A 16,855-nucleotide genomic window follows, 5' to 3' on the forward strand; every position below is an offset into this window, starting at 1 on the left:
CTTTAGTATTTGAGATGTTCAGTACTTAATATTTACTTGGGATACCCACACAAGTTCCTTACTGTGAGGTCAAGGGGGGGTTATTTTAGGGCCTATCAGCATATCTCGCAGCATTCCTATACAATACAGTCAGCGCATCAAGGCTCCAATCGTTCTCAATGTCGTTTTCTCACATACAGTTCCTTCCTGAAAGGGAAGTTCACCCTCAAGCAATGTTGTGTACCCCCACCCTCGGTACAGCCACGGTCAGTCACAGCGTAGGTAGGACAGCATGAGCAGGTCACATGAAACGACAGTTTTGTAAATGCCGACTGGTTTCTACTCTAATGTCGATCCGGCCTCGGGACTTCATAGCATAAAAATGAGGTTCAGTGCGACATCACTTGTGTTATGAACACCTACCTAGTATCACTTGGGTAGCTGAAGTAAGCTGCATCATTGGATTCTTGAGAAGAAGAAAGCAGTAATGACTCTAGGATGATTATCATTGAGTTGATACCATAGTCATTGTGAGCGGATTGCGCCGGTTTCATGTCCAATCCAAGCAGCTCAATAACTTCGTTTCGCAAGAGTCGAGCTCAAGTTCAGCCACGAGCACTTCCAACCTTTAGAATCACAAGACATGGCTACATATAACTCCCGTTCCAGAATATTGACTCACTATGAATTCAAATGGTTCAATTCTTGTCTCGCTTCCCCGGAGTGTTGTTACTATTGAGGTTCAGACAGGGTTATGTAAGCATGGCATCAACTCTCGGATTATTGCTTATCCGCCATTCTGGGAATTTTGCATCGCGAATTAGACTAACAATCGGGTCACAAGAGTCACGAGGCTGTTATAATTCCTGCTCCAAGAACGTTGCTAGCAACGCGGAGTTCAGTCATGTCTCCAAGAACGAGTATTTGGGGCGCATGCAGAGCTCTCGCAATTCGACCGAGACCTGTCGCCCCTCGACCAGCCCCATTCATCCAGTCTCTTCCGCGCAACAGATGGTATTCGAGCGAAGGAAACGATCATCCTCCGAAGGCAATTGATAACTCTCAAGAGGCTCAGAACTCCCAGGTTGGCTCAGAATCTAAGAAGGGAGTGTCGGCAGCAGAAAATGGAGAGGTTGAGGTAGGACTTAGTTCAGAAGCTTCCATGTCTCGCAACTAATGAGCTGCGATATAGGTGACTTCTTCGACGTCCAGTGCCGAAGTTATCGACGATGCGACACTCGAACAATTATTTTTCGGTGGCCGTACACAGACCAGCTCAGTTGGGGGTGGTGAGGGTGGCCTGACACCGGCACAGGAGGATGTTCTTTACCGAGAGGGTACTATTCCTTCGGCCGAGAAGGCTGAAGCTCTCGTTGCAGCAGCAGAGAAGTCCGAGTTGGAGACTACGGACAGCACAGAGATGCAAAACCCGGGACACAAGTTTGGTCTCCCCAAGAGGCCGTGGCCACAAGGGTTCAATCTGAAGAAACGTTACCACCCCGTGTTGGAGCAAATTACCCGACTCCTAATGAAAGATGGTAAGCTCAGTGTTGCTCAACGAGTAAGTTCTGTCTACAAAATTAAATTGGAGGAAATTGGCTAATTAATGAATTAGAATATGGCCATTGTCATGAACTACCTCCGAACCGCACCACCTCCGATCTATAGCCCGAAATACCCTCTACTGCCCGGAACTCCCCCGGCCTCACATCTCCCTCTCAACCCAATCCTGTACATCACAGTTGCCGTAGACTCGGTGGCCCCTCTTCTCAAAATCCGCAACGTGGCCGGCGCCGGTGGTGGTGGTCGTGCACTTGAACTTCCTGTACCTCTGGGTGTGAGGCAGCGACGACGAGTAGCGTTCAAATGGATTCTGGACGTGATCAACAAGAAGCCCTCCAAGGGCAGTGGACGCAAGCAATTCCCATACAGGATTGCTGAGGAGATCGTTGCAGTTGTTGAGGGGCGTTCGGGTGTGTGGGAAAAGCGAAAGCAGGTGCATAAGCTGGGTACAGCGGCACGAGCTAATGTTGGATCTAACAAGCTCAAGGTCAAGAAGAAGATGTAGATTTAGACGAGGTGCAAATGGAACGCCTGGTCCTCCGGATGTATAGTAGATGTGCAAAATATGTAACTATATCAAGATACTGATGAAAATACGCATTTAATGTTACTGTACCTACTGCTCAACTTGCCATTCAGGGGAATCCACAGACTGTCCCGAATCTCCAAGCTCAATAATATGGTACTGTAGCAAAGTTGTGACTGTTTCGGCGTCGTTATATGAGTCAAAGCATGCTTTGGGGCTGTGCCTATTCTCTCATTGGCGCCGTCGTATGGTGGGAACGGAAGCCGAAGATATCGGAGGAAACCTCGGTAGCTGCCGAGAGCCCGGCCCCGGATTCGGAGTGCAGCGACACCCGAATCGCTTAGAGAATACGGAATGCTTTGACAAGTATTCTCAGTTCGCAACGAAACAAAACTCGCTTAAATTTTGAATAGTAGACGAGGCTCAACAAGCTATGGAGACATTCGGTCCTTCTATGCGATAATTGATTATGCTTACCCGTCAAGATAAGTTGATAGTTAGGTCCATACGAACACGACGGAGTTGGGGATTTATGGATCAACAGGGCTGAACATAACTCCGGAGATTCTTTTTACGCAGGGCATCATATGAATAGAAGATCACTCCATTCTCACAGAGCCCCAGATCGAATCTAACGCCGGTGAGAAATCATTGTCCAATGATGAAACTTCGATTTAGAGGTGGCAGAATGATGCTTTCACATGACGACACAATCACTCGATAGTTTTGACAAGGGAGGCCTCAGTTGGGGTTGAGCAGGTCAACTTGGACTTGAAAACTCTGTCGAATCATCAAAAGCAAAGACCTCATTGGGCTTTCTCTTTCTTTCTTTCTCATCATCCAAGCATATCCCTTGGGTTTCTTTAATTTCGGCTGGTGAGTTGATTAACCTTACGCAGTAGTGGTGACGCCGTCCACTTTTTAAAATGCTTTAGCCGACGTCTTACGCACATCATTACCATAATAAGGGTTGTCACAGGCACTGACCTTAAAATGTTAGTCGGATCTTTAGTGCCCAACTTCAAGGCAAAAGTACGGAGGGGAGAAACAGTCCGGGACAGCGTCAATGTTTGGTATGATTTGTTATGAAGAGTGGTGACATATCAAGAGTTAATTCACGCCGTTTCGTTACCTTATTCTGTAAGCTTCCTGCATTTAAGCGTGATAATAAGCCTTTCCAACTGTTTTCATCCATCCATCTTACTCTATCCTAGGTGTAGCTGCGTCTACCCCACTAACTCGGTGATCTTCCACACTTCTGTGACCCAAATTGGGGGTTGCTGCGCCGCTTCGGTCTGGGCTCTGGGCTCAAACACCTCTAAACTCTAGACTCCACGCCACTGCTTCCCCAGAACCTACCTTCCATAAGGTAGATCCCACTACCGCTACGGTGCAATTGCACGTCAACCTTTCTCCTCTCCCCTCTTCTCCTCTTCCTCTTCCCCTTCATACTCAGCTTCATTATCCCCGTCACACAACGAAGCAAGAGTTTACCACTACATTGACTCCCGCATAATTGCCTCTGTCGTTCTTTTTGGTATTGCGACCGTGCTAATTAAGAACATTACGCCGCTATTGGGCGCTCACCAGCTTCACCGAGTGGCCTCTGACGTACCGCCCCGAGTTCGAGCACGATATCATTTATCTCGACGCTTACCGACATCACCGATTATAACCAGCATCGACTCGGTGCCAATTTGAGAGACGATAGAACATATACTCATTCATTCTTGGCCACACGCAATGCCACCTTGTATCACACATACATAGGCATCTCTAACAGCTGTCTACGGAACCCCCACCAGACTATTCATCTTTGTGGGCGCAATCCTCGACACCGCTTGGTTGAGCTCTCGTCGCATCTCACCCTTACTACAAGCCTTGTCTATTTTCTGAAGACGAACATATCGCTTCGAATTTGTCGTCATCATGTCGCATAACCAGCAACCTATGAGCATCGAGGCTATGCTCGACATGGAGCGCAAGGAAGTTCTCGCCTTGCTCGAGAATCGACCTCGTCCTGAGCCCTCCATGCCAGGAGCCATGCGATCTGCTTCACCCTATGCCACCCCTCGATCTCCCGTTCGGAGTATGTTGGATGTCGACGATCAGCCAACACCAAGCTCACCACGACAGACTGTGCGGAGTATGCTGGACACCAGTTCTCCCCCGCCACCAAAATACCGAAGTATGTTGGATACTGACACACCCCTCGCTGGGCCCTCGAGGCCTTCCGGAACCAGCACGACTCCTAATTCTCCAGTCATGACCAAAGCAACTCTCGCGCCCAGTAGCGTCGGGCATACGCGCAGCTTCTCTGATGCAGCCTCGAACCCTGTTGATTTTGGACCTCGAGCAGCTGCTGCCCGTAATGACCCTACCGCCGGTTATCAATTTTCAGATATCATTACGCGCAATAGCGGCCAACAACTTCCCAAGAGAAACACGCAGGGCGGCAAGAAGCCATCTGCAAATGCTCTGAGTGAGGCACTCCGCAGCGCCGATCTCAGTGGCCTGCAAATCCCTGGAGAAGGTGATGGCAGGCGTTCCTGGTTTGGCGGTAGCGGCAGCAGTCAGAAGTCAAAATCTCCTCACAATCGGCTGGGGTCAAGGTCCAGGTCTCCAGCTCACGTAACGCAGGTATTGGCGCCAGGTAAGGCCATGCTTGATGACGGCCGAATTGTGGATATCAGCAATGCATATCGAAGGTTATCTGATGCCAACCTAGCGTACGCAGGTGGTAGCTTGTCTCAGCTGCCTAGGCGCAACCGCGAGGATGCCCAGAGTGGAAGGATGATCAAAGACTACTTGAGCCCTGATGGCGAGCACCTTGGCTCAAGTGAGGAAGACGAGGCGTACTCATCCGATGACGAAGATCGTGGTCGTAAGAAGGCTCCCAGGTCACTTAACCCCGATGCAATTGGTGGGTCGGCAGACGATCCGAGTAAGGAGCGACGAAAATCAATGAGTCTTCTCGCTGCTGCAGAGGAAGAGCGTAAGTTACCCCTCGTTTCACCTCAAGTCGGTGATGCTAACTTGGTACCAGGGACAACAGTTGCAGCGAAGCAACCTAAGTACCGTTCTCTACTTGATGAGCCAGAAATAAAGATTACCACTCCTCTGGGCGAGAACACACGGTTGAACAAAGGCGGCGGTGTGCATCCTAAGACAGCTTACGATCAGATGTCAACAGTGGCTTCTGCAAACGATTCAGACGAGGAGGCAGATATGGATGATATCAAGCGGGCTCAAAATCTGTCCTGCTCGATGTCAAACATCATCTCCACTCCTGAGTCTCACCGCGCTATCCGTATGATCTATCGTGGCGACTACAACAAGATTGTTCAGCAAGCCGAGGAGGAACATCACCGTCTGCGAAAGTACCTGGTTGCATCGGATCTAAGTGATGAATCGACACATGCCCTCGAATGGGCCATTGGTACGGTCCTACGAGACGGTGATACCTTAATATGCATCTACTGCGTGGATGAGGAGACCGGCATCGGAGGGGTCGACAACTCGGTTCCTGATGATCCAAAGGCTATGAGAGAGCAAGCAGCTGCTATCAACACGGTAGCAAACTCAAGATCTGCTGCGCCCTCCATGTCTGCTGTCCCAGATTTCGTGAGGAATTCTATTCGAGGAGACTCCTCCAAGAACAACACCCCAAACACATCTCCCGCACCTTCAAGTCGAGGAGAAAGGGGCAGGGCGGAAGAAGAGCGGCGTCGAGCAGTTAAGGAGATCACAGACAAAGTGCTCCGTCTTCTGCGAAAGACTACGCTTCAGGTCAGAGTTATTGTGGAAGTCTTACATTGCAAGAACCCAAAGCACTTGATCACAGAGGTCATCGACCATGTTAACCCAACACTTGTCGTCATAGGAAGTCGAGGCAGGAGTGCACTCAAGGGGTACGTTAAAATAAGCGACGTTTCAACTATCGAGGCTATGATAGCAGCTAACAATAGACAGTGTCATTCTGGGATCATTTTCCAACTATCTGGTGACGAAGAGCTCGGTCCCTGTGATGGTGGCACGAAAGCGTCTCCGAAAGCAGGGCAAATACAGAGGCGTGAAGCCTGTGAACAATCTCAGCAACCCAGCAGCTCGAAGTTTGGCCAACGCCAAAATTGATTAATCGAAGAATCACGTCTTACAGAAATCTGGATCGTTATGGAGAGGCACATGCATGGGAAATGCTCTACGAGGCTTCATGATTTGTTATGCTGGGGTCAAGCGGCGCAAGGATTAGCAGTTTATTCTTAGAAACGGGCTTTGTTAAACATAGTTGGCGCAAACTTGGTGATTGAAAGCGGAAGCGAAAGCGGAACCAGAAACAGAAGTTGAAAGGATTCATGATATTTTGAGTAGAGACCGCTCGTTAGTTTATCAGTAGAATCAACCCAGATTATGAGTTTAAAACCACAATTTGGTCTGTGTACAGTTGTGAAGAGTTGCATGAACCACGGGGTTTCATTGTTAAGTGACATCACGTGTCATATCTATTAATGCACGTCTATCTTGATCCCGACGCCCAATTATGACTGACTCGACACATGCATTTATAGGATTTAAGCTTGCACTCTTTTGAACCAGCGCGTTCTCGAGTTGACTTGAAATATCTGACCGTTTTTTTTGCATCTGCCCAACCTCTCAGTATGCCTCGGATGAATGAACAGAAGCAGAGCAGAACCAACGGCAGCTTACTACAGTATCTTATTCATACGAGATTCGCCACAGGGATTCTGACACATTTCATTGGTCTCTCAACCCGCAACCCTAGGGAATTTAAGCCTGTGACTCGCTTGAGCCTCGCCTCGTATGGCCCTGAACTGGGCCTAGGCCTTCTCTCGCGTCTCGCCTGGACCAACAGCCAACAGAACAGCAGGAGGCTGAACTGAAACGACCCTTACTACGGACTGACACTGACACAGGCATAGGCTGAAGAGGCAGTAGAGCATGAAAGTGCTCCACCACAATTATCACCTCTTTATGGCTTGACGATCTTGATGTTTACCTACTAATCTGACCTGTCTGTCCTATTTTTATTTTCTGTCTCACTTTCTGATTCGCAAGCAATTATGAGACTTCTCAATACCAAGACGCTACAGCTCGAAAGCTTAGAAGAGGGGTCCGAAAAATACGCCATCCTGTCTCATACGTGGGGTACAGATGAGGTCCTTTTCGGTGACATACAGGATCCCACGCGCATGGAAGAGATTCGGAAGAAGAATGGTGCTGGTTACCGCAAGATAGTGCAGTCCTGCGAAAAGGCTCTCAGCCGCGGGCTCAACTATCTCTGGATCGATACTTGCTGCATCGACAAGTCCAGTAGCGCTGAGCTCTCAGAAGCCATCAATTCTATGTTTCGCTGGTACAACAACGCGGATATATGCTATGCCTACCTCACAGATGTCTTTCTACACGCCGTGGGCATCGGATTGACGTCTGGTCTGAAGCAGAGTCGTTGGTTCACGCGTGGATGGACACTACAGGAGCTGCTCGCGCCTGATGAGGTGGAATTCTTCGATCACAATTGGACGCCCGTCGGCGACCGACATTCTTTGGCTTCGACAATCAAGGAGATTACAGACATTGATGAATCGTTTTTGATCAGGCCGGAAGGGAAGAAGGATCGCAAGATATCGGTTAAGCTCCAGCGTGAAAACGTGGCCACAAGGATGGGCTGGATGGCCCACAGGGAAACGACGCGAGTTGAAGATATAGCGTACTCTTTGCTTGGAATTTTTGGAATCAACATGCCCATATTATATGGCGAGGGCTCCAGGGCCTTTCTGAGATTGCAGGAAGAAGTCCTCAAAAAGTCGCAGGACCAGTCCATACTCGTATGGAGATGGCCCTTGTCTCGAAAGCCTGAGGAGAACACGCACCGAATGCACTTCCTCGCTGACAGCCCCGCCAACTTCAACTTACGCACATATGCGGGACAGGAAGATTCGGGCTTGTTTGGTGTCCGGTTGACAGATCAAGGCCTGGTCCTTCGCGTGTGGAAGTGCCCGTGCAAACTGACGCGTTGGAACCATGACAAGACGGAACTCAAGGAAGCTAATGACCGATGGCTAGCTGTCCTCGACTGCAGTCTGTCTCCAGATACTCTTTCCAGACCAGCTATAATTCTCAGTGAGAGTCCTTATGCTGAAGGTGCATTTCGACGAGATCCTACGAGCGTGATCATGGTGATAGAACATGATCAGAATAAGTCCGGATATTTGGATACCGGTGGTGACAGAAACGGTGAGTAACTGCCAAAGCAACAATGGCGTTTCCGTGTGAATATTGAACTGACCGCCTTAGCAATATATTCCATTGAATACAAACCTGAATTCAAAACAGAGACGATTCTGCTTGAATCGGATTCTATCGAGCCAGATGCTCGCCTGCGAGGAAGCTTCCCCTTCAAGGTCAACATGACTCTCAAAGACCGTGAGCTTAAGCAGCGTGCGGCTTATACCGGATCCCAGCGATATATCGTGGCGGGCAAGCTCGCCAACAAACCAACACAAAACCCCATATATGGAGTGTTATTCCTCGGAGCTGATGATACGGACACCGAGCTCGTCGTATGGTGGGGTCTAATAGAAGAGGGCACAGCCATGTACGACGTACATAATCGCCACAATGGCCCTCGAGTCTGGAGTAACAGTGTTCCAGTGTGTTTCGCCCAGTCGTGGAAAAATCTCACGGGTTCAGAGACTTGGGATGCTAAGCTCGCGGAGTCTTTGGCTGTGGATATGCTCTGTGAGGAATTTCCCCTCCCATGGAAGGGAACAGAGAGGCCGTCGGTGGTAGAGGTGGAGGACGGCTTGAATCTGCAGAACGCCATAAACGATCAGAAGCCAATGGCGACGGAGACGGTGATTGAGCTGTTCACTCAGTGTGCCCAGCCAGTGATCGAGTGCATTGGCTGGGGTATGAGGCTCAAGGCGTCAATGAGAAGGATGGAGTTTCTTGGACGGCTGTGCTGTGAGTTGGCTATCGAAGAGAAGAACCCCAATGTCGAGAACGATGCTGGAAACTATGCATAGACATAGGAGCCGGGGTAGCTTCTGGATCACATGGAGGCTGTATCTATAGGCTGACATAGCTTTGTATGAGCATGAGATGATTGTATATCAGAAAGGATAGCGGTAGTTATTAGTAAAGATAGACTACAGTTCATATGCATGATGGTTATATAAACTCAAGAAACCGTTGCAGCCTAAACTTTGAGGAGAATAGCGCATTATGAGCTGAGCATCAGGCATCTTTGTAGTGGTCCTGGACCTTTCATCACTGTAGATACCATGGCCTCATCTCTCCCGCTTCATCCGCCATCGCATCTTGGCCTACATCAAGCCCAAAGACACAGACCAGGCCCACTTTTATAACAAATGGCCCACAACCAACAACAAAGCGTTGCCAGCGTATCAAGGACGTGAGCGTCGAGTCACAATTGCGGTGTTATTGGTCCTCGAGCCAAAAACAACACGGTCACGAGCCCTGTGAATGACGGGATTTGCCTCCAAAACAGACACGTTATAGAGCCGTGAATACGTCTCAGTTTCGTGTAGTGGATCACCTTATAAAGGGAATAAATAGTCTTATCTCTCAGGGTCAATAAACAAAAAGCACCATGTGACCGTCGCGTGTTAAGCTTCGGGCGCGTTAAGTGCTTCCGAAACAAGACTAGTGCGGGGGGCTCGAGAAACGGTCTTGTTTTGCACGGTTGGCGGGGCTTGATTGGATGTTATGCGTTGTCTAGGGGGAGGGAAGGAGGGCCCAGCCTCGTTGATTTTGGGTCTTGGAGGGGAAGTTGCGAATGAATGTGTGAGTAAAGGCAATGTAGACTGAGTGAGTGAGTGATGGGTTAAGGCAAGGGTGATGGTTATCTGTAGTTGTTAGTGATGTGCATCAATTCTTGTCTTAGTAAATGTCAGGTAGTAATTGAATAATCACTTGTGTTTCATGTCTAACTTCCTTCCTTCCTATCCTTGAACTTTCATCCTTCCTTTCCCCTTCTCATCCACATTCCCAGGCTGCTCAGTCGGTCAAGGAACCTACGGCCCCATCCCTCTTTCCTTCTCTTTTCTATGCACTCAAACATTACCTTACCCTTGCACAAGGAAGTTGGAAGTATTGTTCCTGAGCTTCTATTTGCCCCTTCTATCTCCTCTCTACAGTAACCATCCATCTATTCATGCATCCAATCATCATTCCATACCAAACACTCGATACTCATTAACGTTAAACTTCACAACCGTTTTTGTCATAACCCACCTTTCATTATCTTATTCAAAGACAAGTCGAGTCAATTCAGTGGCAGAGAAAGCCGTATATCACTCAGCTGTCGTCTCTATGACTTCCTTCTTCACAGTCAACAACAACGTCTCGCTCGTCAGCATCACTATTGCTCCAAGCACGTATCTTATCACTGTTGCCCTGCTTCTTCTCTTTGCCATCATTTACGTTCCCCGTCTTTTGGCTTGCCGGTTTCCTAATCTGGGCATACCGTTGCCATCGCTGGCTTCAATATTAAGGCCAATACTTGGAGACCCAACAGACAGTCAAAGACAACCGACAAAACCTGAAAAGGCTCTACCGGAGCCACCATATGCCGCCACTGGACTTGTATTCGAGGATCAACAGCAACTTGTCATCTCTGGGCAGGATATTGTCCTTGCGCAGCGCCGCCATTACCTCCAACAACAACAATTAGCTCAACAACAACGACTTCTCCTCGAGAAGCAAAAACAACTTGAGTTTCAAGAAGTAGAATATCGTCGTCGTCGGGAATCGCACCAGGACTCATCACCATCAAAAAGATCTACCGACAATGGATCCCCTCGAAGGTCTAGACGCCAGCCTACAGGACTTCGATCTCCCACCAAGTCCATCACTGCCCCATCACTCAGCTCACCGCAGCGAAGCAGCAATGACAGAAGGGGATCTCGAGGATTCGGAGACCGCATCCGCGGGTGGGTACTCACCACCGGCGTGGCGAAGGCTGGGAAACGGAGACCGGAGTAGTGGCTTCTGGAGAGCTCCTCAGGACTTTATGCACCGAGGGATGAGCACGCTCAGAGAGAGCTCCCCTGAACTGGATGACAGTGAGGACGATGGCGTCCTGGAGAGAGCCATTCGGACGAGGCTGCCCAGGGGGAGCCAGAGTCCAGGCAAAGGCAGGAGTATGAGCCCTGAGAAAGCGGATGATCCCACTATTCAGTTTCAGCTCCAGGATAAGACAAATCCTTCAAGAGAGCTGAGCTTGCATGAAGCGACACCAGATAACTGTAGGTGAAGTTGTGGCCAGATCCCAGATACATATCTAATACATGTCAGATATCCGCTTTGCCGTCCGTGCCGAAGTTCAGCATCGCACTGAACCTATTGAGACAGCCATCAACTTCATCCGTGATCACTACAAAGCTCTTACTAGAACATGGTCAACAACTTTCACCACCATCATCGTTGCCTTCTTCTCTGTCTCTATCTTCAAGTCTCTCTTACAGCCCGCTGCCCCTCGTCCAGTTGGCGATCTTGTGAAAGTTGCAGGACTAGCTCGCTCATTCGAACCCCTCATCTATTACTCTGAGCATGCTGTCGCTCAAGTACATGATCTACAGGCGACCAGCGTTGCTGTCTGGGATCTTGGTGAGAGTGTGCGTACAAGCGATATGCGCGATGCTCCTAGAATCGTGGCAGACCTAGATGCTCTAAGTGAAACCATGAAAACGTTGGCCATAGAGATGACCAAATTCTTTGCTAGAGTCGATGGTGATATCGATGGGTAAGTCCTTAGTTGGAAACGATCTTGACTATTCTAACATCTCGCAGCATCCTCAACGTCATGGATTGGGCCAAAATGCACCTCAACCGCCTCAAATCATCCCCTTCTCCTTCAACTATCTCCTCAGCCTACGACAACATCCACAATCTTCTCTCTCAAGCACACGTCCTTGAGGATGCCTCCGGCTCGCCTACCACCCTTGGTCGCTTGACCAGCCACATCTTTGGCCTCTCGAATCCGCAAAGGGAGCAACGAATGGTGCAGCTTCTCTTCACAGAATTTCTTTCTGTCCTTGAAGACTCCATCCAAGCTGAGCTACAACATAGCGTCGCCCTATTCGCCCTTTTCGAAGCTGTGGATCATCACTTCCTAAATCTCGCCCGCACTGTTGTTCGCGAATCGTCTGCCCAGGAAGAACTTCATGCCGATATGCTTTCGAGCCTCTGGACACGGCTCCTTGGTACAAGAGCGGCCGAATTACGTAAATTTGAGCAGAACCGTCTGCTACTACGTGACGTCCGGGACAAGACGGTGCGCAATAAAGGCATTCTTGTCGAGCACAATGGCAAACTTTTGACCTTAAAAGCGTCACTAGAAACTCTTCGCAGCAAACTCGTCTCGCCTCTTGTTCGCGGCGTCAACTCTACAACACTCACATTGGAGGACCAAATTCGTGGTCTCAGCGATGTGAGTGATTACCTCGGTGATGTCAGGAAACAGCAGAAGGGCAAAGTCATGGAGACTCTGTTTGGTAGCGTACCGAGCAAAAGGTTTGCAATCGAAGACAGGCCTGGCACTGTTATCGTAAATCCCCTTTAAGGATGCATGGATTCTTTGAGACCCCAAATCACATGTTGGATTTCTCTAATAGTTCTCTTTCTACTTTGGAATGCAGTCACTTATCAGACGTGTCTTGTATACCATGAATCTAAAGGAAGAAGACCCTCTGCCCTGGCATGATGCTGTTGCAATATGATTGTCCAACAAACTTTGGAATTTCCCTGCTCTGTGGGTACAGAAAAGGAATTTTGTTTGGGCGTTTGGGTATATCTACACTGACATGGTCCATTGCATATCACGAATAGCCTCTAGTTATACCTCTTGGTTTCAATTTACAAGTTAGCATTTTCACGGTTTTCTACATGTACAAGGCATCACATCGAGTGAATGTTCCTTTCTCACGATGGCGGGACACGCACATAATAGTACTTAAACATGTCTCTTTCATTAGAAACCCTAACCACATAAAACCTCTGCGTTGATCATGCCTGCAAACGAGGACCATTGGTAGGGGGTATAGGCCAACAGCCAGAGTGTCAGAAAACCGTCAACGCCGTCCTGGTGGGTTCTCCCGAAAGCGCCGACGCCGTTGCTGTGAGCAAGCGACGGTTCGCGACGAGAGCCAGCCACCGCAAAGTCCCCAAACTTTTGAATCTCCCTTCCTGAGAAGAAATAGCAACCAAGTCTATCTGTACATAATGCGCCCCCTCGGGTTGGGTAACACAAGGTCGTAAAGCATGTTTCGTTGCTGATTGTTCCATAAATTGCCTTGTAGAGGCATTCGTCGTTCCATTTGAGGGGGTTGCCCAGTCAGATAACCATGAAAAAAAGAAAATGATAGAATTTGATGAAATTGGGAGATGGCTTAAGCCTTGGTCTCCTCCTCCTTCTTGGGCTCACCGCCCTCGCTGCCCTGAGCCTTGACGTACTCGTCATAGACAGCCAGGGCCTCATCGACCTTGGCCTTCAGAGCGGCATCGTCCTCGATACTGTGATGGCTGTTAGCTGCTGATTATGTTTTGTAGGAAAGTAGATTAACTTACAGGTTGACAAGTTCGGCGTTGTCCATCTCTAGAAGCATACCGGTAATCTTGCCAGCAAGCTCACCGTTAATGGCTTGGATCTTGGGGAAGATCAGCTCACCGAGGATCTGCTTCTGCTGAGCGGGGGGGGCGGCAGCAAGCTGCTGCTGGAGCACATTGGGGCCGGCACCCTCGGCACCACGACCACCTTGAGGCGCGTTGCCGTTGCGTCCAGGTCCACCTCGGCCACCCTGCTGGCGGTTGTTAGGAGGGAAACCAGCCATACCGCCAGCCATGGGAGGACCACCGGGCATGTTCTGAGGACCACCACGACCACCCTGAGGAGCGCCACGGCCACCAAGAGCGGCTTGCTGGGCCTGCATAGCAGCCATGAACTGAGGAGTACCGGGCTGGCCGAACTGGGGAGGGAACTGGCCAGGCATGCCGTACATGTTGGGAGGCATCTGCTGAGGAACACCACCACGGCCACCCTGCTGAGGGTAACCAGGGAACTGACCGGGACGACCACCCTGAACACCGGGCATTCCCATACCAGGCTGAGGGAAAGGAACACCACGACCACCCTGAGGCATGAAGCCGGGCTGCTGGCCAGGAGCAAAGTAAACAGGGGGTTGCATGTACTGCTGGGGCATACCGGCGGCGGCGGCGGCCTGCTGCATACGGAGTTGGTTGCGAGCTTGGATGCTAGCCTCAAGCTGGCTCTTTCGAACATCCTTGCGCTGGGCCAGAGCGACGTACAGAGGCTTGTTGTTAATCATACGCTGGTTCATCTCAGCGACAGCCTTGGTAGCATCGTCGGGGTTGCTGAAGCAGACGAATCCAAAGCCCTTGCTCTTACCGAGCTTCTTGTCCGACTTCTTCTCAGTCTTCTTATCATCTTTAGCCTCCTCACCCTCCTTGGTCTCCTCGTTAGCCTCTTCCTTGGCTTCTTCCTTGTTCTCCTTCTCCTTGTCATCCTGAGTCTCCTCCTTCTTATCCTCATCGCCCTCAGTGGGGGTCTCACGCATCACCTTGGCGGAGGTAATGGGTCCGAACTCGGAGAACATCTGGCGGAGTTTATCATCGTCAACGTCGTCATCGAGGTTCTTGATGTAGAGATTAACGCCCTGGTACTTGTTGGCCTTCTCCAGGCGAGCAGCTTCATAAGACTTGCGGAGCTCCTCCTCACGCTCGTGCTTCTTCTGGGCGCGGCCAACGTACAGATCCTGGCCATGGAAATCCTTGCCGTTGAGGTCGTCAACAGCCTTGGAGGCACTCTCGTGAGTGGTGAAGTTGACAAAACCGAAGCCTCGGCTCTTGCCCTCCTGATCACGGGCGAGGGAGGAAGAGGTGACATCACCGAACTTCTCAAAGAGCTCACGGAAATCATCCTCAGTAACGTCAGGGGCAATGTTCTTGACGTAGACATTAGTGAAGTTGGCCTTCATCTCCTCGAACTTGCTCTGGCGGTCCTTCTTGGGGATGTGGTGGCCGACGTAAACCTTCTTCTCGTTGAGAAGCATACCGTTGACGTGCTTGATAGCCTGGGAGGCAGCCTCATCAGTCTCGTAGTGAACGAAACCATAGCCCTTGGAGTTGCCGTTCTCGTCCTGGGCGACCTTGCAGCTCAGAATGTTACCAAAGGCAGCGAAGGTGTCGTGAAGAGCCTTGTTGTCAATAGCGACATCAAGGTTCTTGATGAAAACATTGCCCTGTCCGTTCTTGCGAAGAGCAGGGTCACGCTGAGACCACATGATGCGGCAGGGGCGGCCCTTGATCAGGGTGTAGTTGAGCTCCTCAAGAGCTTTCTCGCCATCGGCAGTAGCATTGTAGTTGACATAGGCATAACCAAGGGAGCGGCGGGTGACGGCGTCACGGCAGACACGGATAGAGGCGACAGCACCGATTTGGGAGAAGAGCTCGAAGAGCATAGCCTCGGTGACGGAGGGGTCAAGCTCGCCAACGTAGAGAGAGGCAGAGTTCTGGGGGTGAGGAGCAGCGGAGGTGGGGGTAGGAGCAGCAGCATCGTCAGCGGCGGCAGCGACACCGGTGTCGACAGCAGGAGCCTTAGCATCACCACCGTTGAGAGAGGTGTTGTTGAGGTCGTTGGCGAGCTGGTCAACAGCGCCTGGAGCAGCGTTGGCGGCCATTGTGAATATCGGTTGTTCTAGGGTTGAGTATGGACCTGCAATGAGCAGTAGGGTTAGCAAACAATCAAGCAAGCGCTTCGATAGTTATGATGAGTTTAGATATTGGGGATAAAAGAGAAAAAACTCGATTCGTAGATAGAGGAGGAGGAATGGCAGGGCTAGGCATACCTGTTTAAGAAGCCTACAGTGGAGAAAGTTCGCGTGGTACTCGACCTTGAGCGAACAAAGAAGACGGAGCGACGAACAAAGCGATGCAGCGCGACGATTTGAAGAGTCTTTGATTACGAGGGACTCAAAGACAGGGTTGAAAGAAGTCGTCGAAGGAGGAAAAGTCACTCGGGCGGTGGGTGTCGCGAGAGAGACAAAGAGAGAAGAGAGGTCGTGAGATGAGGTGAGGGGGTGGTAATGGTGTTGGTGGGTTGTGTTTTTTGGGGGTTTTTTCAAGTTTTTTTTTGTGTTTTTGTTCCGAGTGGAAATGAAGTGAGCAGAAACAGAGAACTAGTACGAAGACCGTACCTCTGGACTAACTCGACTTTTATGGGTTTTGGGGTTGAGTAATAAGGTTGGTTTCGTGGTTGAAGAAGGAAGAAAGAGAAATTTCGGTCGTGATAGAATATTTTTTGCTTAGCCTTGGCTGCACTGTAGACCTAAGGCTAAGGTACGTACCATACTTGATTTTGGTCATGGTAGAGGGGGGGAGGATTGGTGGAGTGAACCTGCCAGAATTAATAGGCACCTTGAGGAAGTGGGGTACATGCCAACTGGTAGCGATAGGCTGTTGGGTATCATACAGGTCTTTCACTAACAAATGGCCTAGGCCAGCCCACTGTACAGTGATAAGGGACGGGGGGCACGTGCCCTGCTCACCCATCTCGGCAGTGGCCAAGATACAAGCGGCGCCCCCGGCGCTGGAAAAGGCAAACCGTTCAAATTTTTGTCACTTATTGGAGACGGTAGCCACACTATGCCACGCTGTTGAAGCTAGCAAACGGCCCAGGCTGTCACTGGCCTGGGCCTGGGCTACGATGTAACAGAGAAAACTGTGTGA

General features: G+C 50.1%; 5 protein-coding genes across 10 annotated transcripts; 4 read left to right on the plus strand and 1 right to left on the minus strand.

Annotated features, from left to right (window-relative positions):
* Positions 1-313: 313 nt before the first annotated feature.
* Positions 314-2,216, plus strand: FOXG_03214 (uncharacterized protein; the record flags this gene model as incomplete). 2 transcript variants are annotated; one of them, XM_018380821.1, is made up of 5 exons in its annotated part: positions 356-425; positions 493-735; positions 824-1,117; positions 1,172-1,540; positions 1,595-2,047. In XM_018380821.1, exons 2-5 carry the CDS (start codon positions 673-675, stop codon positions 2,045-2,047), a joined length of 1,179 nt encoding a protein of 392 aa, XP_018237184.1. In that variant the 5' UTR covers positions 356-425; positions 493-672. The 2 variants fall into 2 exon arrangements, with proteins under 2 accessions (XP_018237183.1, XP_018237184.1); XM_018380820.1 differs by having other exon boundaries at positions 314-735; positions 1,595-2,216.
* Positions 2,217-2,798: 582 nt separating this feature from the next.
* On the plus strand, positions 2,799-6,538 carry FOXG_03215 (uncharacterized protein). Of its 4 annotated transcripts, XM_018380825.1 has the most exons (5): positions 2,799-2,944; positions 3,069-3,208; positions 3,283-5,063; positions 5,115-5,979; positions 6,041-6,538. In XM_018380825.1, exons 3-5 carry the CDS (start codon positions 3,998-4,000, stop codon positions 6,204-6,206), a joined length of 2,097 nt encoding a protein of 698 aa, XP_018237188.1. In that variant the 5' UTR covers positions 2,799-2,944; positions 3,069-3,208; positions 3,283-3,997; the 3' UTR covers positions 6,207-6,538. The 4 variants fall into 4 exon arrangements, with proteins under 4 accessions (XP_018237188.1, XP_018237187.1, XP_018237186.1 ...); XM_018380824.1 differs by having other exon boundaries at positions 2,799-3,208; XM_018380823.1 differs by having other exon boundaries at positions 2,846-5,063.
* Positions 6,539-6,619: 81 nt separating this feature from the next.
* Positions 6,620-9,337, plus strand: FOXG_03216 (uncharacterized protein). Its single transcript, XM_018380826.1, has 2 exons — positions 6,620-8,323; positions 8,384-9,337. Exons 1-2 carry the CDS (start codon positions 7,150-7,152, stop codon positions 9,112-9,114), a joined length of 1,905 nt encoding a protein of 634 aa, XP_018237189.1. The 5' UTR covers positions 6,620-7,149; the 3' UTR covers positions 9,115-9,337.
* Positions 9,338-9,377: 40 nt separating this feature from the next.
* Positions 9,378-13,082, plus strand: FOXG_03217 (uncharacterized protein). Of its 2 annotated transcripts, XM_018380827.1 has the most exons (3): positions 9,378-11,358; positions 11,408-11,855; positions 11,903-13,082. In XM_018380827.1, the coding sequence occupies exons 1-3, from the start codon at positions 10,902-10,904 to the stop codon at positions 12,672-12,674; spliced, it is 1,677 nt and encodes a 558-aa protein (XP_018237190.1). In that variant the 5' UTR covers positions 9,378-10,901; the 3' UTR covers positions 12,675-13,082. The 2 variants fall into 2 exon arrangements, with proteins under 2 accessions (XP_018237190.1, XP_018237191.1); XM_018380828.1 differs by having other exon boundaries at positions 9,534-11,855.
* FOXG_03218 (uncharacterized protein) lies at positions 12,956-16,518 on the minus strand. Its single transcript, XM_018380829.1, has 3 exons — positions 15,976-16,518; positions 13,679-15,842; positions 12,956-13,624 (listed from the first exon to the last, which is right to left on the minus strand). The coding sequence occupies exons 2-3, from the start codon at positions 15,805-15,807 to the stop codon at positions 13,501-13,503; spliced, it is 2,253 nt and encodes a 750-aa protein (XP_018237192.1). The 5' UTR covers positions 15,808-15,842; positions 15,976-16,518; the 3' UTR covers positions 12,956-13,500.
* Between the last annotated feature and the right edge of the window lie 337 nt (positions 16,519-16,855).

Source organism: Fusarium oxysporum, chromosome 8, assembly GCF_000149955.1.
Source record: "Fusarium oxysporum f. sp. lycopersici 4287 chromosome 8, whole genome shotgun sequence".
Lineage (NCBI taxonomy): Eukaryota > Fungi > Ascomycota > Sordariomycetes > Hypocreales > Nectriaceae > Fusarium > Fusarium oxysporum.